We start from the raw sequence: 24,279 nt of genomic DNA on the forward strand, positions 1-24,279 counted from the left end.
TTTTGGACATGCCACTTTTTGTTCAAATGTGTATAAAAGCTGAGAAATACTTTTTCCCACAATGATGCCTCTTGTACATCATCGTGTTATCTCCTGGGAGATGCCTGTGTCATTTCCAGGCAAAAATATAATTTCTGGTTAAATAAAAGTAAATTTAAGTCAAACTTTGACAGGGGTATGAATACTTTCGGGCATGACTGTACATACATACACACATACATACATACATACATATACATACACACATACATATACATACACACATACACACATACATATACATACATACATACACATACATACATACACATACATACATACATACACATACATACACACATACATACATACATACATATACATACACACATACATACATACATACATATACATACACACATACATACATATACATACACACATACATACATACATACATATACATACACACATACATACATATACATACACACATACACACACATACACACATACACATACATACACACATACACACATACACACATACATATACATACACACATACATATACATACATACACATACACACATATACATACATATACATACACACATACATACACACATACATATACATACACACATACATACACACATACATATACATACACACATACATACACACATACATATACATACACACATACACACATACACATACATACACACATACACATACATACACATACATACACACATACATATACATATACATACATACATATACATACACACATACATACATATATATATATATATATACATATATATATATATATATATATATATATATATATATATATATATATATATATATATAAACACACACACACATATATGCACACACATATATACACACAAAATAAAACAGTAAACATACAGTATATTTTATATACTATATATATATATATTGAGAGAGAGAGAGATTCTTTAGGTAAATAAATTAATAAAACATTGTAAACGGACAGTTTATTTTTATATACTCTATATTTATATATATATATATATTTGAGAGGGCTTTACATGTGTTTATAAATGAAGTAAAGCACTGACTGGGTCATGCCGGCTGCACGAGTTGAGGTCTGTGGTAACTTTGGCGTGGGGTCTTGTTGGGGGGTCTTGTTGGGGGGTCTTGCTATGTGTGCTCTCAAAGTTGTTCTTGTTCCCCGAATGTTTGGGGCGTATTTGGCACATTTAGTAACCGGCGTGCTTGCTGTCGCTCTCCGCTGTACCTGCTGTATTGTGACTGAGGCCAGACTTCCGCTCTAATGCGCTGGGACTCGGCCGCTGGCGGTCACGCGAACGCAGCTAGGTGTGCTAATGCTAATGGAAGCGCCTAATGGCTGCAGTGCAGCGCTGTCTGCCACCTAGCGGTGGAGGATTTCAATACAACACAAAATCAACAACTGCCGCCAATCTTCACATGTAAAAATAATAAATAAAAACCTGTACTGCTCTTTTTTAGAATCGATTCAGTATCACAAAACACAATATCGCGACATTAAGACATTAAGATATTTTCTTACACCCCAAATAAAAAATAAATCAGGAAGAATCTAAACCAGATTCTCAGAACTGCGGCTCCTGTAATGGGAACGGACGGTGTTGATGGCTTTATTATTTTCAATAGGAAAACAAATTATACAAATTATAGAGAAATCCTTATTTTGTCTAAAACAGTCTAATATCTGACAGACTAAATCTGTCTCATGTTTCTTATTAAGAGGCTGCTTCAAGAATATTACAAATATATATAAACTTTTTTTTATTTTATTTTATTTTTTTTTTTTTGGGGGGGGGGGTATTTTGTACTTGTTCCTGGTACATATCAGATTTATTTCTTGATCTAAGCAAAATTATATTTATTGTTTTTTTTTTTATTAAAAAGTTTAATAATTTGCATTGTGCAAAATGTAAATACGCAAAGTTACCGGCATCTTTTCTAGAAAGCAAATATTCAATGAAACAAGGTAAATTCTCTGCATAATTTCTCAAAATAAGCAAAAAAAAAAAGCATAGTTCCTAGAGACAATATATATTTTTTATATTTCTTAAAACAAGCAGAAATAAACTGCAGAATTTCTAGAAACAAGCCGTTTTTTAATATTTCTCAAAATCAGCAAAAAAAAGCATAATTCCTAGAGACAAGCTAAATGTTCTAACTTCTTTAAAACAAGCTGAAATATTTGTATAATTTCTAGAAAACAAAATCTGTGATCTATTTATGGAAACAAGCAAATACATTTTTACAAGGTTTTGTTTTTTTCTTTAAAGCAGGACCTGCATTATTTGTGGGATCTTGAGAATTGAGCGCGTTGAGCGAACAGAAACAGGATGCTTTTCATTGGGATTCTTTATTGAAATGATTCGACAGTAGTAGTAATAAATAGTCCTAAAAACCCAAACACCTCACTCCCAGCTATGCCAGTGTGTGTGAAGCAGGATGAACAGGTCTGTCAGTGCAGGGGGTGCACATCTGTGTGAGTGTGTGTGTGAGTGTGTAAAATACTACATCTGAAAAGCCCCTCGCCGCCATTGAAGTAAACAAGCAGGTTCTGACGAGCAGCTTTGATCCATCTGAAGATCACAAGCAGCCCTAAAACGAGCAGGGCGGAGGCTCACGGACGGGGACGCCCACATCCACATGAGCGGAGAGACGCTCTGAGAGCAGCAGAGTGCTGCACACTAGATTATCACATCACATGTCAATAGCTAGCCATGCACCAAGGGGGGTAAGGTTAAGGGCATACGCCATCAGCCATAACATTAAAACCACTGACCGGTGAAGTGAATAACACTGGTGCAGGCCTCAGTTGGCTCCACTTCATACCGTCTATGTTCATTTCAGGCCCTACAGCCTTCGTAAGGAATGGTCAGCTAACTAGCTAACAGTTATGCCACAGGCTACAGCATTGGTATATGGTAATTGGTAATGATGTGAGCTAACTAGCTAACCGCTATCCAACCTTCCACGTTGCCCAGTCTGCACAGCCAACAGGCTAGCAAGACGGCTTGCTAATGAGGAGTATAAAAGCATCTGGTACTGGGAGTTTATGATTTTATTTTTGTTTTATTGTAGAATTAGCTTTCGAATTAGAACCAAGTATCAAAAAGCACTTTCTTTTTAATAATTTTGAGATATTTTGACGCAATTACGGACAAAACGCTTCGTCAGGCTTCGAATGCGGCTAATGTTTTCAGCTATGCTAACTGTTTAGCATGTTTATAAAAGATAGTGAAGTATATAATCTAATAAAAGAGTAGTTCATCGTCTTCGTTTCAGACGCGTAGTTAGCAACATGCTAACTGATGCTCTAATAACCTTCCATTACTTTTTAGCTTTATAGAGTGGCCATACAGCTGGAGGTTAGCATAATGCTAGCAGGCCAAGGGATGGGGATGGGTCCGGTGGTTAGGAAATTGCTCTCGGTCACTGAGCATTACGTCTGGCAGGTGATGGTTTTCATGACCTCGGGCACCTGTAGTTGGTGCAGTAGGAGCATGAAGGAGTCTCAGGGCTCATACTTTACTGAAGGGCAGCGCTTTAAGGCAAATTCATGAAAATACGCCTATTTGAAGGTTTACAACGGCTTATTAAAACAAGCGTGAGCTATCATTGAGGCCGCTTTTCTCAGTGCTGAGGTCATCTCACCTAAATGTCTGTTATGATAACTGACACTAGCTCGTTTGAAAAGTGTATGTGTATGCCGTTCAGATTAGGAACTCTTTGGGAGGTGTGATGATCCATTTGCTTCCCCATAGCCGGGAACAGCACAGCATTTAACGTTTTCCCCCTAGATCCTCCCCTCCGAAGACTTTCTCGCTGTAGCGCCGACAGTCGGTCATATGTAAACATGCTCAAGGCTTAGTCTTCACGTATGAACACGGTTTAAACGGCTAGAAAAACTTGGTTTTCCATGATACGGCCTTTTTAAAATTCCAGACTCCCCATGCCGTCTAAGCAGCAGTCTAAGTTAACGTTCCGAGGAGATCGGCTTCTAAATCGGGCCAAGGACTTCCGTTTTTGATATGAATTATTTGGCAAAACAAAAGTCCCTCTGAGACACAATAATACTTTTATTGTCTCCTTTTTTTGCCTTTTTTTTAAAAAAAAAGAGCAGCTCCAGTGTTAAATTTACCATATTGTTCCAAAACGGAAAGGCTGGAACGCATCCAAACAGGAGGGAAAGAAGGAGCGCGAAGGAGCGCGAAGGAGCGAGGGAGCTGCTATGAGGCCTCCCAGAAAAGTGCCAGGAATGAACTGAGTGAAACGATCCGTGTTTTGATTGTATCTGCATGAAAGCCAAATCCGTCATAAAGCAAAGACCACTTCCGGAGGGTGGAGAACTGTTTTCCCAGGTGGAGTTTTATTGCTTATTGCTGGTCAGGAAAAGGACATATCTGCTGCCACACTGTACTGAAGCTGGGTTGAAGTCATGACCCGGGGGACACTGTGGGCCACTGCTGACTGGGGTGATGGTAAGGCCTGGCTGTATCGGCTTCGTCCCAATCCCTCATTAAGATCCTTCTCCACAGTGGAATTCACCATCCATACCCTACATAGTCACTAGGGAACAGAAGCAGGAAGCAACCACATCTGGAGTGGTGGATAGGCACCTCAGCGCCATCCCAGAGAGGGGGGGGGGTGTGAATGAGCACCCCTGACAGTGCAAGGCATCAAATTGACAACCTCCCAGTCTCAAGCTCCCTTCTTTGAACATTTGTCTATGACTAATGATCATTTCAAATGATCTAGAGGGACCGGCAGTCTAAAAGATGTGGTGCCACTATGTCCAGGGGGGTCGTGAGCTTGAATCCCGAGCCATGCGCCATGCGCTTTGCCATCAGCAGCCAGAGTCTGAGAGAGCACAATTAGAACGGAATGACCTTTGTGGCCAGTGATTCCGGGTCAGATTGGGATTGGATAAATGGCATCACTCCAAGGACACAACAGGGATGGACAGCCGGACAGACGACAGAGTGGCTGCTACAGCAGTATAATTGATCTGAAGATGGACTCTCTTGGTACAGATGGAAGGCCGCACGGCGCCTAAGAGAACTGGAACTTGGTTGGAGCTTTTAGCATTTAGATAGCTGCTTAAGCACGGCCTAGTCTCTACACTAAATCACCTGCCTGCTTTGATTCCCAAACTCTGCTGCTGCTCAATCCGCTCCTGTTCACCACAACATGCAGAAAACGTCCAGGTTTTCAGTCCGAGGTTGTTGGTTCAAAACCCAGCGATGCTAAACGAGCGAGGGTGTGGCCGGTATGTGTTTGGGCAGTGTTGTAGGTCCACGCTGTGTGCTGTTTTCTGGGGGAAGCTGGTTAGCTGAACTAGTGGAAGTTAAGCTGATTGCTAAGTCACAACCGAAGCTGCGGTGGGACCGCAACTAACCAGGGACCAGCCATAGCAAAACCCACCGGTGGGGGCCGTACTTTAAGCTAAAGGCTTAAACAGTATAGAACTATGGAGGCAGGAGGTAGCCCTAGCCATGTCTAAGACTGAGATACAGCTCTAATTCTGGATGAATGGATCAATTGAAATGCTCTAAATTAATAAATTAATAAAATATTTAAAAAAAACTATTTTACATTGACTTCCATCCAAATCCAAACGGTCTGCTCCAGTAAAGTCAATATTTTGGAGATGCTTGTTTTTTCACTGGACAGCACAGACATACACATTGTCCAAATCCACCAGTGAGCCTTCCTACATGTGTAGGTAGCACAACTGGTATGTATCCCTCCACCAAGATACGTTTTAGGCTAAAATTCTCAATTTTGTTTGGTTCGAAAATGGGGGGACTTCCCCTTTAACAGCTTGGGATGGCAATGTGCGTCGGATGGTCCGTCGTGGGGTCAGTTAGGAGGCGAGGAGGAGTGAATTAAGATTAATCTCCTTTCGTAGAAGATGACTTCCCAGAAAAGAGGCTGAAGGGGCGGCATCACACGGAAGCAAACACACACTGTGCACACACGCGCGCACACGCACACGTGGGACAGGCAAGGATGTGTGTGAGCTACTGTTTGAGGGTGTCTGAAAGTCTTTAAGTGCAGTAAAGGGTCTGTTAAGTGGTGTGTGTGTGTGTGTGTGTGTGTGTGTGTGTGTGTGCATGTGCTTGGATTATGTGAGCGTGTGAGTGTGTGTGAATGTGTTTGTATATCCATATATGTGTATGTGTGTGTGTGTGTAGGTTATGAGGAGGTGACTGCTGGGTAAATTGAAGCTCCATGCTGTGATTTCACACCAGCATCGAGTGGCTATGCGCCGCACAGCTTCAATGGGCACACATAATGGTGAGTGACAGCCAAGGAGACGGAGTATGTGGCGCGTGGGAGTGTGTGTAAGCGTGTGTGTGTGTGTGTGTTTCAACTCACCTTCGCGTTAGCCGAATTGTCCTTTTTTCCCCCCAAACACAACAAAACACAAGCAAAGGGTAATCAAGAAAAGCGATGTGCCAAAACTTTGGGGAACATGGATTTAGGGGTAGAAATGGAGTGGTGGATGGAGAGTGTGTGTGTGTGTATGTGTGTGTGTGTGTGTGTGTGTGTATGAGTGTGTGCACGAGGGAGGGGGAGTGGCACACAAGCACACACACACATATGCCACAGCATGCAGGCATTTGGAAGACGGATTATCAGGCAGAGGCTCTTAAATTTGAGAGTATAATAGTCCCCCCCCCCCTTTTTTTTTTAAAGAGCTTTTCTTACAGCATATGGACGGAAAAGCTCGGAAGTTCGGGAAAATTCGGGAAAGTTCGGAAAGGCAGGGTATCTTAACATGGGTTTAAAGCACTCTCTACGTGCTCCTAGAACGGGGATGAGAAAGACTACAGGAAAAAAACAAAAACATGAAGAATCAAATCTTGATTTTCCGAAGTGCGCAAACGGTAACTTTTCAGGAGAAGCTGAAAACATTCGCGACCTTTAATGTAAGTCAATGTAGAAACACTAAATCTTAAGTAATTATGGAACATTTCTGTTGATCCATTCTGCATAAAACCTTCCCACAATGTAAACAGCGGCAGCTTCCCTCGAATAATACAGAAACATAAAAATCGAAGAAAAAAAAAAGTAATTGGACAGCAACATCATGAAGAACCATCTATATGGAACCATTGCCTTAAGTAAAGAACCCTTAAAGCAACCCCTTTTTAAGTGTATACTTTAGACCGTGACATGTATCCACATCAGTAAATGTTTAAAATGTGGAAAAGTCATTCGGGGGGGGGGGGGGGGGGGGGTGTGAAAAGCTCCAAAAGGGCCACAGAATGGTCAGAATGACCCACAGTGCAGGTGAATGGAACCAGATGTCTGAGGAGCTTCCTTGCAGAAAGTTAGCACACCTAATGGTTCTCAACACATTAATACAATATTTATTTTGCTGTCTTAGCATCTTCAGCCATGCTTATGATTAAAAGTGCTAAACAAAAAAAGGCATTATTATTATTATCATGATGTCAAAGGGGGAGGGCTACATGCAGGGACTACTTTACCATCAGGTACATTCCATATAAATAAAACCACAACACAACGAAGAGAGAGTCATGTAGGTTCGCTGCTGGGTTTGGATAGTACATAAAGTAGCTATATTTGTGTTGCAGTCACGGCGACCAACGCCTGGTTCCATTTACCTCCACTGTTAAGCAATCAGAGTTGGTGAGGTTTCTCCACAACGAATCATCTCCCAGCAAATCCACTCTGAGTGAATGTTTACATCATAACCACTGAATGTTTGTAGATATTTTGGAAAATTGGTGAAGTTCCCCTTTAAACAGATTTTTACTCTGGAAGTTTGAAAGTTGACATTTTTTCATGCCGCCATTAAAAAAGGGTTCCCTGCCAGTCAGTAACAGACTCTGAAAAGCACAGATGAACCGAGTCCTATTCTGCTCCGTGTGTATTCCCCATCCTGCCGAAACAGCTGGACAAGGCCGGAACTTTCCCAGCTGGAATTTCTCGCACGCTGCTGCTACAGCTGATTGGGTAGAAATCGGAGCCAGAGAGATCGAGAACTCTGAGTCAGCAGCGGCTGCCCCACTCCGGTAGTAACTCTGTATATCGCTGACTCACACACACACACACACACACACACACACACACACAGGCCTGTTTAATAACAATAGCAAACACGTGTACTACGATTTTAGCGTCGACTAAGCGAATCCAAAATAAAACATTCCCTGCCCCTCTCTGACTCACACTCAGCTTACCCATGTAGTACCATCAATCCCAGCAGCCCCTAAACAACACTCACTGGCCACTTTATTAGAAACCCCTACCTTGTGCTTCTTCCACTCACTGGCCACTTTATTAGAAACCCCTACCTTGTGCTTCTTCCACTCACTGGCCACTTTATTAGAAACCCCTACCTTGTGCTTCTTCCACTCACTGGCCACTTTATTAGAAACCCCTACCTCGTGCTTCTTCCACTCACTGGCCACTTTATTTGAAACCCTTACCTTGTGCCTTCACTCACTGGCCACTTTATCAGACCTACCAGACCTGTAAATGACACTACGGCTCAGTAAGGTTCATCTGTAATAGCCAGAGTCTGTACCTACAGTTGTTGTGGGAAGTCAGAATGGACATCAATGTAATGGCAAAACCATGTTTTACAGCTGGTGCAGTGTTCTTGGGGTCGACTGCCTCACTTTAACTAGTGTTTGGATGTGAAGGGCCCAGGACCTCATCAACAAGGCTTGGGACTAACGCCTCTTTAGCGATACTAGTGATGCTCGGCCTGGCCAAGCATCACATGACATCCCTGTACACGACTAGTGTCCGTAAACATCTGGCCAGCACTGCTTCTATCCAGTTCCTCTACGAGCAACAGCACTGGCACTGGATTCGACAAAGAAGAGGTCAGTCAGAGTGTAAGTGGGATGAAGCCATCTTGCATGGGATGAACTATGATGGAGGGGCCTGTAACCGTGGTTACCTTGGTCTCTGTGCGACGCGTGGTTCCATCCTCGGACGTCACCACGGAAACGTGGGACGTGGGCGTGCCGGGGTCCTCCTCTATGGTGACCGTCTCCTCCACCACCTCCTGCGGCTCCTGCATCATGGCCAGAGACGTCTGGTTACTGGGACTCTGCTCCTGCACAGAGGACATTAGGGGTCAGCGACTGAGACAAAGAGGAGGCGCGAAAACCACGCCAGACAAGCTGGCGCAAGTGCTGTTCGTTCTCCGGCTGTCTTTGAGGACTCTAACGAGGCTCGGTTTAGCATTGATCAGCCCAGTCGGACTTCAAAGGCAGAGCTATGCCCGAGTGATGATCCCCCGATCGTCTCTGCACTCGCCCTGGTCGCCCTTTCATGTTGCCGGATCGGCCTGAGAAAAAGGCAGCCAGGTGGGAGGCCCGAGAGAAAGGGGGAGGGGGGGGGGTTTGTGCAAGCTTGGCCACTCTAGCTTTACAGAGAGTAAGAGAGTAAAAGAGCAAAGTGAAGGAGGAACTTTCTCCTTCTCCTCTGAAGTCTGCAAGGACTTAGGACTTTTAATTGCTCGCGTTAAAGCCGCGCGCGGGCGAGGAGAAGGATTCTCGGCTGAAGTGAAGTGCCTCCTACTAACCACTCCAGCACTGTCTGGCTCATAAAAGCAGCACGGCACGGTAGTAACGCTCTCATCCAGCCACTGTTAGTCAGAGTCTTGGTAAAGGATCCACATCATGGACTCCACGAGACCTCTGAAGGTGTCCTGTGGCAGCTGGCGCCGAGACTAGCGCTAGCAGCGGCTGGTTCACTGGTTGTTCTTCCTTGGAGCCCCTTTTTTGGTGGGTACTGACCACTGCGTACCAGCAAGACCCCACAAGACCCGCCTGACTTTTCGGAGATGTTCCGACCCTGTCGTCTAGAACATCACAGCTGGCTAGTGGCACAGCTGGCTACATGACTACTCTTATTGTTATTATCCCAAAAAATGGAACATTTTATGGAAAACTGCAGGAAAAACACACTACTGCTGTTAGCTTAAACGTATCACGGGCTGATGCTGCGCCATGCTAATACCGTGAGGAATTCTCCACCTCCGTGCTGACTGCTCTGCGAGAGGGTGTCAGTCAGACGGCCACGTTCCCCTCCTCACCCCTGGATGCATGTGTGCAGTCATTTCGTGCGGGAGAGCGACAAGCCCTGTCGGTCTGAATAACAGCGCGGGCTAGCACAGCTCTCTTTTACAGCCTGGCACCTCCAGCCCGCCGGCCGGGTGACCGCTTAGGGGGGAATGCTTCACTGAACCGTCCGAAAGAAAGAAGCAAATAGGAAAACTTGACTTTCAAATGAGACGAGAGGTGACGTGGCATAGCTGGACGAGAGCACTCTGAGGATCGGGCTGTTAGCATCAGGCGGTTAGCATGTGTCTAGCACGTCTAGCTACGCGAGGGAGTCGGAGTGGAACTGGCTTGCTTAATGAATAAATGATTACAAAGTGTCTGGATGAGACATTGCAGGTGACTTGCCGCTCTAATGGGGAGGCGCGGCGATTGATGTTGGACGCACGACACCGACGTTTTAGCGAGATTAGCCTTTCGAGAGGGGAACTAAGCCATTGGTATTCAGCTATTAATATTCGATGCGCAGATTTAAAAAGCTGCATCGCTCAAAGCGTGCGATTACCGTCAAGAAAAAGATGGTACTCTTATGTTCCAGTCTCTGAACTGCTCTAAATGTCGCACTGTGGTGGATAAACTGGCCTCAGTATGGTCCTGTGAGTTCTCTTAATGCCACTGTTAAAGGTCCCCTAGACTGGAAAACGTGGTACGTGGAAGTGACAAACTGGGAACCCCAAAGAAAATCCAGCAGAACCAAAACCGACCTATAGAACCCAAGTTCTTGACTCATTTTTCTGCCACCCAGCACACTAGCGGCCGCTTTTCGGGGCAGAAAAACATGGCTGCAGCGGATTACAAGGCTAAAAGCTATAGCTAGGCTAAAGAAAGCAAGGGCTGTTAAGCTAAAAGCTCTTCATATTTGTTCTTGTTACAGTGCTAAGGTATGCTATGCTATGCTTTCCTAAGCTAACCCAGCAGAATCTTTTCGACAAGCTGTGAAAAAACAGCTCTTAACCACCCCGTCACGCTAAACAGAAATCAAATTTACCACCCTGTTACGTTTTACTATGCGGATTGCCTCCATACCTGAATTATTGTATTAAAAGTATTATATTATAATACTTCTTATAAAAAGTATTTGATGCCTGAAGTGGGAAAATATGTTTTGTTTGTTGTTTTTTTGGAGGATGAACATATCTTTCTTCTTTTGGCATCTAGGATGGCAGGTGGACCAGCTCGGGACATCAGCCACCAAGGCCACAGGCTCTGCGTTTTTACTGACCGAAATATGAAGTGCTGTAACCGGGGACGGGGCTACGTAGCTTCCCTTCATATCAGCATACCAGGAGATTTGCAGGCCGAACACAAGCAAAACAAAGCGCTGAGCTTCTGCTAATAAGAGAAGCCCACGAGCTGATTCTGTTCTTCCCGTCAGTGAGGCGGGCGGACTGGGCCGCGGGGCAGCCGGGGGATTAGCTCAAACCCGGGCTTCATGCTCTGAAGCCTTCATGACTGACTCACTCACTCCGCTCCCTCCCCCTACACACTCATACATACACACTAGTCATGACTCTTAGAGCTCCCTAAACACATTATTACACCACTGGACTTCTGGCTGGAGTGTCTGGCTGCCAGTCATTCCTGAGGTGGCTCTATTATCTAATATGTTATGATGTTATTTATGTGTATGGATAACCTCAGGAACGCCGACGGTTCCTATGAGTCTCTATGCAGGTTTTCTACTCTGGTTTACCCAAGAAGAAACCCTCTTTCTAAATTCTAAATTCAAGAACTCTCCTTTAAAAGTTCGGCCAATTAAGCCACCCGTTTGTAGCGCCCCCTAGCAGTAGAAATGCTCCCGACACAAGGAGATAAAGGCCTTAACACATGGGCCCGCCAACACCGCCTTTATTTCAGACTGCTGTCATCGGCAGGCAGCCGGCACACTCTGAGGGAGGGTGACTGGTCCCCAGCTCCACCGCAACAGCTAACAGACGGAGGCCTGTGCCGGCCAACATCACTTTAAGAGAGGTAAGGTGGGGGCGGGGGTGCCATCTACCCACCAGGAGAAAGATCACAGGCAGTTGTGCTCTCTCCGACTCCAGCTGCTGATGGCAAAACGGCATGGCTCGGGACTCCCAGGCCATAGTTGAGCCACTCTGAGCTCTTTTTCTGTGGCAGTGGTGCTTCTTTTATGATCTGTAATGTTGTCTATTCTTCAGTTTTCCCATTTGTCATTCAAACGTCGCTTCATTTTTTAAGAGAATCTGGTCGAAAGCAGTCAATAACGCAACACAGTCAATAGGAACGCTCTGCATATTCGCAAGATTGCGGCTCTCGTCCTGATATTTCTATATCTGAGAGCGTCCGTGCGGATAAAGCTTAAGCTCATCCCCGCCAGCTTTGGACAGAGTATAAAATAGCGGGGTTTTATTATAGTAGTGAAAGCTGTTTACTGCTGCTTTGGCCTCGTTTATGCTGCCGATCGACTGCGTGTGGAATTTATCCGTTTATTTCCGTTGTTAAGCCTTGAAGGTTCGGCTGAATTCATCTCTCCTCCCAGTGGATGCTTGAGTCCTAAATCCAGGCATCTAAAAGAATCCGTTTCCAAGAGCTTCGACTCGCATAACTCTCGGCTGCGCTAAGGAAACATGCAAACGAGCTCTTCAACACATCACAATTTATTTAGTGTGCTGGCAACTTTCCAAATGAGCATCTTGGCGCAGATTTTTAATGAAGGCATTCATGCGACCAAACGATCTAGTGATCAAAATAATGTAGGCCCGAGTAGCTCAGCGATCCAAAGAGGTGTACCACTATGGTCACGGGGGTCGCAAATTCGAAACCCGAGCCGTAGCTCTTTGCCATCAGTGCAGTAGTTTGAAAAGGGGCGGAGACTGGCTTTTCACATGTATCGGAGGAGACGTGTGTTAAGGCCTTACCCTCCTAGTGCCGGGAGCATCGCTAGTGCTAGGGAGTGCCATCAGTACCAAAGACACGCCATGAGACATCCCTACGATTTCCTCCATTCCACTGGTCGGACTCCTTCCACATTGCCTTGTGTCCAGTTGAGAGATGTGGAGAAGAAAGAGAGACTACACTGCTCCAAAAAAAAAAAAAAAAAGGGGTGGGGCGTTTCCTAGCAACAGCCCAAAGAGCACCTGCCTGTCCGTCAAGTCAAGGAGAAAGACGCTCTACTTTACTGCTCGCTATTGTCAGACGAGAGACAGAGACTAACGGCAAACAGAGATGGTCGAAAATTCCTGATCTAGTCGGAAATGGGCATTTCCAGATACCTCGGACATCTGCGACACAGCAAATTCATCTTCCCTTTTGTTCCACTGCTTCTCATTTCCTGCATTTAGCATGAACAGGCCCAGAAAGACCAACGACCAATAATCCACTTCTGAGGCTTTGAATGAGATGATTAGACATCCGACTATTATATAGTGATGCCACTCACTATTGTTCTTTCTTCAACAATGAGAACCAACACAAGTAGGGATGCTGCAATACGATCCAGTATTTAAGGCGGAACGGAAAGTTCAGGGAAGAGGAAAACTTAAGCTTAGGGTTAGCAGGTAAAGAGTGAGTTAGTTCATCTGCCAGAAGAGGAGGATCTAAACAGGATCTAATGTTCCTCTCAGCCAGTCTTTACTCTGGAATTCCACCTGGTTAGAACCCAAACTATGGTGGAAATGCTCCATGTTCTAGCAGTGAGAGAAGATGCTCCTCTATTTGGATCTAAACCAGCTCTCAACGGCACATTCAGAACCGAGGAGGAGGCTAATGCTAACTGATCTGACTGCACAGCTGTAGCTAAAGGAGCTGGGAGCTGAATGGTCAGGTGGGTCAGTCAGACCCAGACTGTAAGATATTAAACACTACTGAGTTATTTATAGTCACACAAAGATCGGATTAGATCGGATCAGATCGGATCGATATCCACCAATAAATTCAAACTTAAAAGACTCAGATGGGGGGGGGGAATTAATCGGGATATCTCTAAACACAACCACATCTTTCTACATCCTGACCTTCACTGTCCTCATCATGATCATAGTGGTCATCACAAAGAACCAACACAACTATTATGTTCTTTGGTTCCTCAGACAGAGAACCGAGTCCGTTGAAAGTGAAGGTGGTTCTTCTATTGCAGTGGTGCTCCGTCCTGGTCTTGGTGGAAAAATCACCCTGCAGACTCTGTCCTGAACCCTAATCAAACACACCTGATCCCAGCGATGAACGATTTTAGAGCCAGGTGTTCTGGATCTGAACGCTCCAGGACGGTAGATCTCCAAGACCAGGACTGAGCCACCCCTGTAGAAATTATGATTTAAAAAACAAACCACACAAACCTGCCACCCAGGCAAGACCCGACATGTATGAACCACTATGATACCCAAATGGCACTTTGCAAGGAGGCCAAAAAAAAAAACAACAACTGCATAGACGACTCCCAATCATGGTCACCTTACATCACCTGAGCAGCGGCAGCTCTTCCAGTAACGCACTGCACTCCAGCTAACAGGATTAAGAGAGGGGCCGGGAGCCAGAGATCATTACCAGGCTTTTACACAATTAATCCCCCTACAAAAAGAGTTTGAGTAACCTTGCGCCGTCCAATTCGCCCGTCATCCCTTCTGTTCCACCTGCTGCCCTGCCAGCTTCGGGCGACTCTACTTGGAACTGCACCATGACAGAATCCAAGAGCTAACAGAGGCTAGTCTTCAGTGGATGTTAACCACACACGAGTAATGCACTCATTCAAACCTCAGATTTGGCACACTCTAAGCTATTCCTCTATTCCTGTAAAGTACAAAAGGAGATATTTGCCCATAATCACCTACATAAACTCTCTTATATACAAGAATAGGAGATATTAGTCCATAATCACTTTAATAAACACTCCTATACACTAGAATAGGAGATATTAGTCCATAATCACCTCAATAAACACTCCTATACACTAGAATAGGAGATATTAGTCCATAATCACCTCAATAAACACTCCTATACACTAGAATAGGAGATATTAGTCCATAATCACCCTCGATAAACATTCCTATACACTAGAATATGATATATTAGTCCATAATCACTTTAATAAACACTCCTATACACTAGAATAGGAGATATTAGTCCATAATCACCTCAATAAACACTCCTATACACTAGAATAGGAGATATTAGTCCATAATCACCTCAATAAACACTCCTATACACTAGAATAGGAGATATTAGTCCATAATCACCCTCGATAAACATTCCTATACACTAGAATAGGAGATAGTCCATAATCACCTCAATAAACACTCATACACTAGAGTAGGATATATTAGTCCATAAACACCACAATAAACACTCCTATACACTAGAATAGGAGATATTAGTCCATAATCACCTCAATAAACACTCCTATACACTAGAATAGGAGATATTAGTCCATAATCACCTCAATAAACACTCCTATACACTAGAATAGGAGATATTAGTCCATAACCACCTCAATAAACACTCCTATACACTAGAATAGGAGATATTAGTCCATAAACATCTTAATAAACACTCCTATACACTAGAATAGGAGATATTAGTCCATAAACATCTTAATAAACACTCCTATACACTAGAATAGGAGATATTAGTCCATAAACATCTCAATAAACACTCCTATACACTAGAATAGGAGATATTAGTCCATAAACATCTTAATAAACACTCCTATACACTAGAATAGGAGATATTAGTCCATAAACATCTTAATAAACACTCCTATACACTAGAATAGGAGATATTAGTCTATAATCACCTCAATACACACTCCTATACACTAGAATAGGAGATATTAGTCCATAAACACCTCAATACACACTCCTATACACTAGAATAGGAGATATTAGTCCATAATCACCTCAATAAACACTTCTATACACTAGAATAGGAGATATTAGTCCATAAACATCTCAATAAACACTCCTATACACTAGAATAGGAGATATTAGTCCATAAACACTCCTATACACTAGAATAGGAGATATTAGTCCATAATCACCCTCAATAAACACTCCTATACACTAGAATAGGAGATATTAGTCCATAATCACATCAATAAACACTCCTATACACTAGAATAGGAGATATTAGTCCATAATCACCCTCAATAAACACTCCTATACACTAGAATAGGAGATATTAGTCCATAATCACATCAATAAACACTCCTATACACTAGAATAGGAGATAGTCCATAATCACCTCAATAAACACTCATACACTAGAATAGGAGATATTAGTCCATAATCACCTCAATAAACACTCATACACTAGAATAGGAGATATTAGTCCATAAACACCTCAATAAACACTCCTATACACTAGAATAGGAGATATTAGTTCATAATCACATCAATAAACACTGCTATACACTAGAATAGGAGATATTAGTCCATACACAACCACAAAAATGTCCACAGAATAAAATGGCCCAATCTGAACAGAGCTTGATTTTTAGACCAATATCTCAACGCCAAAAAACAGCACTGTCCTTCATCAAGGAACTGAGAAACAGCTCTGCCCTAAAGATAACACGGATAACACTTTGTCCCGGACAATCTGATAAACAAGTGGAAAAAAGAGTCTAAGAGGCTAAAGAAATCCCATCTGAAGTTTGCAGGGGGGTCAACATTGTGGTACGAGGCAACAGCCATAGGCGAAGTTAAAACGGGCCAGGGTGGATGGCAATGGCTCATCTCCTCACACGTTCTCTGGGCTGCTGGAGATGAGCCCATCTCAGCTGGAAGCCACTGTAGGTCATCCGTGCCTGGACCAGAGGCAGAGTGAATGGTGTTAATGGAGCAGAATGGCGGTGAGTGGGGATGGCCAAGACGTGGCATCCTTTAGGGGATTGTGGGTATTAGATGAATTGCAAACAAATATGAGGGTTCACGGAATAAGGGATTTTGCAAGCACAAAGGAGAAGGAATAGAGGGGTTTCTGGTCCAAGTTCTCCAAGCCAAGAACGGTCTTCTCACCTTCAGCTACAGTAGTTAGAACAGTTAACGTCTAGATGACATCGGCTAGAGCAGTTAACATCCAACATTTGCTAGAGTAGTTAACATTCAACTGACATCAGCCAGAATAGTTAACGTCTAGATGACATCAGCTAGAGCAGTTAACATCCAACATTTGCTAGAGTAGTTAACATTCAACAGACATCAGCCAGAATAGTTAACGTCTAGATGACATCAGCTAGAGCAGTTAACATCCAACATTAGCTAGAATAGTTAACATCTAGTTTACATACTCTAGTAGTTCACATCTAGAGTAGTTAACATTCAACTGACATCAGCCAGAATAATTAACATTTAACCGACATCAGCCGGTAGTTTAGTTAACATCCAACGTTAGCTAGAGTATTTAACGCCCAGCTTCTATCAGCTAGAGTAAACATCTAGCTAACCTCACATAGAAAAGTCAACATCTAGCTGACATCAGCTATAGCACATAACGTCTAGAATACAACAGCTAGAGTAGCAAACATCTAGTTAACATCTAGCGGACATCAGCTAGAGCAGTTAACACCTAACGTCAGCTAGAGTAAACACCTAACATCAGATAAAACCCTTAACATCTAGTTGACGTCAACAGCTGTAAAGGATTAAAAACAAAACAAAACAAATAAATACATTCGTCAGCTAGGCAGCTTTTCTTGAAGCTATTTATAAAGATGTCCACTTGACCAATCACAGCGCAGCCTCTGTGGACGTTGGTTAATTACCATGAGCAGCATTTAAACAATGCGTGGACACTGATTCGCTGGGACTCACAGAATGAGAAATATTTTTGGAAATTTTTTTTGGGACATCTGGTAACAATTAGCCACATCCAAGTCCAACATACACGGTGCAGGAATTCCGGGAACTCTGAGAAAACCACACACACACACACACACACACACACACACACACACACACTGGTGTACACACTCAAGGAAAGGGAGAGTGTGAAATCTACAGAATGTAGGGCCAGACCCTTCATCAGTACCAGAAGAGCAGAACCAACACAGAGGACCCCCCCCCCCCCCCCCCCAAAACAGAGCAGGGTGCAGCATACAGAGCAGGGTGGAGCTGCAGCCTCTCACACCAGCGGGCTTATTTATTTACACAGAGGGGCGAGCGAGAGAGAGAGAGAGAGAGAGAGAGAGAGAGAGAGAGAGAGAGAGAGAGAGAGAGAGAGTATATTAAAGCAATGTAACTATATAGAGACCATAGAAACATAGAAGTGGTAGAGACGGTTCGAGAGAGACCCTCAAAAAGAGAGAGTGAGCGAGAGACATTCAAAACTCTATAAAGCAATATAGAGTAAGAGAGAGAGAGAGAGAGAGAGAGTGAGAGAGAGAGAGAGAGAGAGAGAGAGAGCGCAAGAGGAGGTAAAACAATTTCACACCAAACAACGACCCCCCCCCCCAACCCCCACCAAGTATGTAGCCCCGCCCGGGGGAAACTGTGCCTCAATCACAGCACTGCAGTACAGCTGCTCTCTCTGAGCACCCCTGGAGCTCTTACACACTCCTGAAACCCAAGCCCTTCAAAACACACACAAACACAGAGGGCAGGATGACAAAACGAGAGTGCGCTGCCCGCCCTGGACCCCCTAGCAGTCATTAACGGCCCTTGGGAGCGAGAGTCAGTTACAAAGAGGGGCAAAATGTCAGCAGAAGCTGACCGTACTGTTCCTGTCCACGACATGGAAAACAGCTGGCTGAGGAGAGATAGCTGAGCCCTCTCTCACTTTAGGTCTCTCTCCCCTCTTTCTCTCTCTCTCTCTCTCTCTCTCTCTCTCTGTGTGGGAGATCTGTCCAGTCAAACAAGATTAAATCAGTGTTTGCTGAAACGTTCCACTGCAAGTGTGTGTGTGTGTGTGGGTGGGGGGGGGTGAGATGGAGACGAGGTCAGCGCTGTCCAGCGCCGAGCAGCAAGCGCTTTCAGTCACACTGGGCCGCACTACACTCCGGTACCAAGACAAGGTTCCTGGCTGTTCTAGCCAACCTCGCTTAAGAGTGGAAACAGGAGGGACAGAGCGCCATCTGATTACCATGCAAGCGTAGCGGCAACGGCATCAGGAGAACCGAGCGGAGCTGATCACTCTAACGGCAGTTAGGGATTTACAGCCCAAGTCCCACAGTGCTCCCGTTTCAGAACTTGGACAGCTCCTTAATAATCGTTTGTTACGTGTGTCGTCAAGTCCTCAGGCTTTCCTCACGTGTGAGCCTGAGAACCGTGGCTGACTGCAGCCGGCTGCATCTCCGCGAGCTCGAGCCGGGCAAATGAGAAACAGAGCAACTGACGGAGCAGAGCTGGGGATCTCCAGACCTGGCCTGGCTGAAATCCCTACTTCAGGCCCCAGACGAAGCCTCCAGAGAGAAGCGATGAGCTCAAAGGCTAGATACCGCTTGCGGAGACCACGTTCGCCTGGCGCCGGTTACCCAAAATGACGTGATCGCGGAGAAAACAAAAACAACCGCAGACGTCATTTGCAACTACGCTAACCTCCTGCGCGAGCACGTCTCCACCAATAGTCATGGAAATGACCATAAAATGTCATAGCGCCACTTGGAGTTCTGGAGCTCCCATACGCGGCAGCCAAAACGGTATACTGCTAAAAGTGGCATGAATTCCGATCCGGCTGTTCAGGCCGAGTCGGATATGAAAGAGGCCCAAATCTGATCCACTGTGGGTCAGTTTTGGGCCACTTTCACCTGCTGTACGGACACAGCCTTAGACTTCAGCGACGGTGCCCTCACGTCTAAATGTGGCCATTGCTGGCTATGTACTACACTAACCAGCTGTGTGTGTGTCAATAAGCGACACAGTTTCCAGTTTCAAAGGCCCATTTAACTACTGTGAGAGAGAGAGAGAGAGAGAGAGTGTGTGTGTGTGTGTGTGTGTGTGTGAGAGAGAGAGAGAGAGAGAGACGCCAAGGCCTTGTTACTTGTAATGTATTCCACTCGGCTGCCATTCCGTTTCGGTGGGGCTGCTTAGAAGGTGTTTTTGATTAGACTTGGATTGGATTTTGATTTCTGGAATATTGCCCCTTAATTGCTTGTTTAGATTTTTAATCATAGATTAATGACACACAACAAAAGAACTTGTGGCTAATAAACTAATAGGCCAGGCGTGGCTAATGCTTTCTCAATGGCTAGCCACAGGGAAAGAGAGCTACTCCCTTTACACAAAAACAATCACATGCTCTGCCTGAATGTGTGTGTGTGAGTGTGTGTATGTGTGTGTGTGTGTCTCAATCCGGGAGCTGCTACTAAACGCTGCCCTAGGCGTGATCTGTAAAACATGCTCGTTGCTGGATGCTTGAGACACAACAGATTAAGCTTCAAATACAAATGCATACGTTTAAGGCCCGGCTCAGGGCAACTGTACGGCACGCCGCGCTTGCTAGCCATGTGAACTGGATGCTTTCGGGAAGCGCGTGTAGATGCGAGACGGTCCAACAGGGTGCAGATGGGGTTTGAGACCACACTGAAAACGTTAGCAGCAAATCTGCATTTCAGCTGGAGGGACTCTTGAACCAATGAAACGATTCGGCTGCTTCCCAGTTGCGTACTATGCCCTAATACTGTAAGCTACAGACTAACATATACTAATCTTAAGAGGGGGTTGGGAGATTCAGGGTGTCAGGACGAAGGGCTTGTGACTGATAGGGGCCCTAAAAAAAATGTATAAATTGAGTATCTTGGAAGAATTGGTACAAATGTGAGGCCCAGTGTAATATCTTTTTCATGGGGCTCAAAATATTAGCATACCAACTAGAATAGGCAATGCACCTAACAGGAAGTGATGGAGCGTTGCTCTGCCAGCAATACGTCACTGCAAGTTTTCCTGCCAACATCACGACTGACCCAAAATTTGCATGCTTTGGCCAGATGAAAGCAAGATATTCATGATCTAAAGCAATACCACACCACCTGTCAAACATGGTGGAGGTAGTGTTCTGGCAGGGGCATGTATGGCTGTTAGTGGAACTGGGCCACTGGTGTTTATTGGTGATGTGACAGCTGATAGAAGCGTCAGGATCACGGCTTTCTTTTTAAGGTGGACTATAAATTTAGGAGATAAAAGTGCACGGCGAACGTTTTGCATTGTTTATATCTTTTAAAAATGATATTCTAAAGCATTTCAGCTTCAGTCAGATCCAGTGAATGCATGAATCAGTCATGGGGTGACACCACTTTATTAAAACTGGTATAAGAACTGCTGTGTTACTGTGTTACTGACCGCTACATAGATGACTGACATCTGTACTGCCGAATAACGGTCAAATTCCAGAACTCCCCACTCGCCGCTCGAGCCAAATGAACTCTGCACAGATAGCCAGAGCTCGCTCGGGGAATAAAGCCGAGGCAGAAAGGCCTACAAACAAGCAGCAACGGAGGGCTGCTGCAGCAAAGGCCTGGCTAAGCATGTTTCAAATGCACGCTAGCTTGTCCAATTACTTTTGACCCTCCTGACGGTTTGCTTCATTTCAAATCCATTGTGGTAGGGTCTACAGAGCTTGTATCACTGTCCGAATACTTATGGATTATTGTGAGCTCAAATCATTTGGTGTATCTTAGAGGTCCAAGCACCAGACAGGCCAGACAGCTGGACAGCAGTGGGCCGCAGGAGCTTCATTTCAAAGTCATGCAGTATTTACGCTGTTGGCTGGGCTGCCGCTTGCTGCAGGTGGCTGGGATTTGGCCCAGAGAGAGAGAGCGAGCACGGCAGTGTGTGTGTGTGCTAGTGATGGCGGCGGTAGGGAGGGGTGGCACGGACGCAGATGAAATATGGATTATCTCCTTTGAGGGTTTTAAGCGGCCTTGCCCAAACGGTCTTTTCAGTACACGCCCTCGCTTTTCTCTCTCTCCCGCGATGAGTAAACCCGAGGCATTTGCGACTCGTCTACGGTGACCCGGGCATCTTTCGCCGCGTGGTGACAGGACGGGGAAGCCCTTCGATCGAACAGACGGCCATTTGATTGCCGTGGCGCTCGTCTGCTTGAACCCTGCCTTCGTGGGAAATGTTTTCATGCATCTTTAAAAGCACACTTTAAAAGCACCTCCCCAACAAAGTGGCAGAGCCGGCTTTTATACGCTGTCTTTAAACGTTAGAAGAGAGAGGGGCGAGGGGAAGGGTGGGTCACAAGAGCAGGCAAGTACAAAAGAGACAAGGGGGCAAGTCTGAAATGAACTTATTAGGATTTGGAAGGGTCATAGTCCTGAAACTTGTGAGACGGGGCACCCATGACCCTGCAGCCGGTTCACTGGTTGGCCTTTCTTGAGGCAGCTTTGGCAGGTACTGACCACTGCCACCCAGGAACACCCTGGGTTTAATGGTTTAACGTTACTGGTTTTATTGACCAGGGCCGAACCAATGCTGATCCATCAGACTACGAGAGATTACTTTTGATGCGTAAAGGTTGATGACTATGATGATTCCTCTGCTGCTGCTGCTGATGCTGCTGATGCTGATGATGACGAGCGGTTGGCTCAGTGCCTGCGGTGCCACCAACCGTCCCCAGCTGTTCACAGCCTGCATGATCTCAATGCCCATTAGCGCAGGGAGCAGCATCCTGCTCTGAAAGAAGTGCCTGTTCTGCTGTGTGTTTGTGGGAGAGTGTGTGTGTGTGTGTGTGTCAGAGGCATCCGGTGCGCTCTGTCAGTTTACGGAAAAGATTCCAGGAAGAGCGCTACGCAGGGTCGCGACACGCAGCTGCCAAATCGGTTTAGGCTCATTTCGAAGCCAACGCACCATGATCTACCAAACGCACACGAACACACTGCGGCTCAGACATCTGCCCCCCGCCCCCCCACCCCCTCTTTTTTTTTTTTTCTTTTACTAAGCAAGCCACGAATCACAAACACTGCAGTCCCTGCAAAGCAACCAGAACTAGCAGCATGCTAATGCTACCGATACCCCTCATTGAGGTCAATGGGTCAGTTTCGGTCCACACAGTCACTCCTGACTGGACGTTTTTGATAGCGGTTCACTCTTAGCCTACACTACCCATTTCAGTGTCTGCTGTGCTGAGAACGGTCCGCCATCTCAATAATATCTGGACAACAGTGGAGCTGTGAGAGTAGTGAGAGTAGAGCCCAGTAGTTCGGTATGAACACGGTGAAACTGGGTAGGCTGTCTCTGCATCTAATGCCTAATCATGCTCACAAATGAATGGATGCATATTGTGGTTGCTTGTTTGGAAGTGGGCTTCCAGGCTCTGGCACGAGCGCTGTTTTGGAGCATTGTATCAGCGCAGGAAGGAAGTGTCGAGGTTTTTCCCCTTCTGCAGTGCCTGGAATGTGGCCCCGCCCTTCCTGCCCCTGATGGACAGGAAGAGAGAAGATCTCCGGTCACCAAACAACAGGCTGTTGTGCTACAGTCACGACAACGGGGCTTAGGACGGTTCACCGCCGCTGCTGTTTATGTGGGAACTTGGGACGCTGGTCGCCTTCGCCAAGTAGGTCCCGGATCCACTACTTACCTACAGTGACGAAAAAGCAAAACTTTGGACATCCCTGGTTAGGATGAGCACACCACAAGACCCTAATTAGGTTGTTTAGGCCATGGCTTGTTTAGAGGCCAGGCCAAAGCTTTATCCTCCTTAAAGTATTCACATGGGATTCTAGGTATCTACCCCCGTACTACCTCTGCATTCACTCCAACAGGGCCGCTTCATTTCTATTCATGAGGCCTGGTGCCATTTCAGCGCCAGTCTTAAGGCCCAATCGGCCAAACACTACGCAGCCCAACGCAGCCGACTGATGGGAGCTCATTCTGGGGTTTAGCCCAATTACAGCTGCTGCAGTCTTGAAATAGCGGATGAGGGCAGCCAGGCTGCTCCGTAATGCGTTTTTTGGCAGATCAGGAGGAATGCGATCCCATCCAGGAATCCCTTCTGTGTTGAACCCCAAAAGGACCCCAAGCCCAAAAATAGGCGGTGAGAGTATTCCGGAATGGGACACGGCATGGCGAGCCTATTTTCAGACACACACACACTGAAAAATATGATGACATACGCAAAAGGAGACGCACAGGAAGCATGCAGGAATACAACCCCTAACAAAAAAAACAGGCATTTACAAACTCCCTGCTGCAGCAGGCCTGATGCAGCTAATCCAATCTACGTACAAATCAG

At 45.3% G+C, this 24,279-nt stretch overlaps 1 protein-coding gene across 14 annotated transcripts in view; it reads right to left on the reverse strand.

Moving 5' to 3' along the window:
- The window catches only part of arvcfb (ARVCF delta catenin family member b), a 225,530-nt gene that overhangs the window by 81,120 nt on the left and 120,131 nt on the right, over positions 1-24,279 (reverse strand). For 12 of the 14 annotated variants that reach the window (XM_072665138.1, XM_072665136.1, XM_072665133.1 and 9 more), the window contains 2 exons: positions 8,985-9,143; positions 6,422-6,442 (listed from right to left, as the gene is read on the reverse strand). In XM_072665138.1, the coding sequence (XP_072521239.1) occupies positions 6,422-6,442; positions 8,985-9,143 (180 nt within the window). The remainder of the gene's footprint in view (positions 1-6,421; positions 6,443-8,984; positions 9,144-24,279) is intronic. The other 2 variants (XM_072665141.1, XM_072665140.1) reach the window with 1 other exon arrangement.

Source organism: Salminus brasiliensis, chromosome 20, assembly GCF_030463535.1.
Source record: "Salminus brasiliensis chromosome 20, fSalBra1.hap2, whole genome shotgun sequence".
Lineage (NCBI taxonomy): Eukaryota > Metazoa > Chordata > Actinopteri > Characiformes > Bryconidae > Salminus > Salminus brasiliensis.